This window comes from Xenopus tropicalis, unplaced genomic scaffold (assembly GCF_000004195.4).
Source record: "Xenopus tropicalis strain Nigerian unplaced genomic scaffold, UCB_Xtro_10.0 Sca46, whole genome shotgun sequence".
NCBI classification, from domain to species: Eukaryota; Metazoa; Chordata; class Amphibia; order Anura; family Pipidae; genus Xenopus; species Xenopus tropicalis.
In genome coordinates, this window is record NW_022279392.1 from 1,586 (window position 1) to 2,267 (window position 682).

General features: G+C 62.9%; 1 protein-coding gene across 1 annotated transcript in view; it reads left to right on the forward strand.

Moving 5' to 3' along the window:
• Positions 1 to 682, forward strand: part of porcn (porcupine O-acyltransferase) — a gene marked incomplete in the record, with an annotated part of 8,983 nt that overhangs the window by 1,092 nt on the left and 7,209 nt on the right. The window contains 1 exon segment of the mRNA NM_204034.1: positions 481 to 637. Coding sequence (NP_989365.1) covers positions 503 to 637 — 135 coding nt within the window.

The following is a 682-nucleotide window of genomic DNA, read 5'->3' on the forward strand; positions in this document are numbered from 1 at the left end:
AGTGTATGACGGGTGCCAGTTACCCGGGTGCCAGTGTATGACGGGTGCCAGTTACCCCCGTGCCAGTGTATGACGGGTGCCAGTTACCCCCGTGCCAGTGTATGACGGGTGCCAGTTACCCCTGTGCCAGTGTATGACGGGTGCCAGTTACCCCTGTGCCAGTGTATGACGGGTGCCAGTTACCCCTGTGCCAGTGTATGACGGGTGCCAGTTACCCCTGTGCCAGTGTATGACGGGTGCCAGTTACCCCCGTGCCAGTGTATGACGGGTGCCAGTTACCCCCGTGCCAGTGTATGACGGGTGCCAGTTACCCCCGTGCCAGTGTATGACGGGTGCCAGTTACCCCCGTGCCAGTGTATGACGGGTGCCAGTTACCCCCGTGCCAGTGTATGACGGGTGCCAGTGTATGACGGGCGCCAGTGTATGACGGGTGCCAGTTACCCCCGTGCCAGTGTATGACGGGTGCCCTTCTCCCTACAGGTCGGACGCGGGTGCCCAGGACATGGCAGGGTTCAGCCGCAGTGAGTTCTACGCGCAGCTCCTACATGGGTGCATTGTGCCCACCGCGCAGCAGGGCCTGGAGCAGATCTGGGTGCTGCTGCTCATGTGCCTGGCCTGCCGGCTGCTGTGGATTCTGGGTAAGGCTTATGGGGGGGCAGGTACCCGGGGGGGGGGCAGTCTG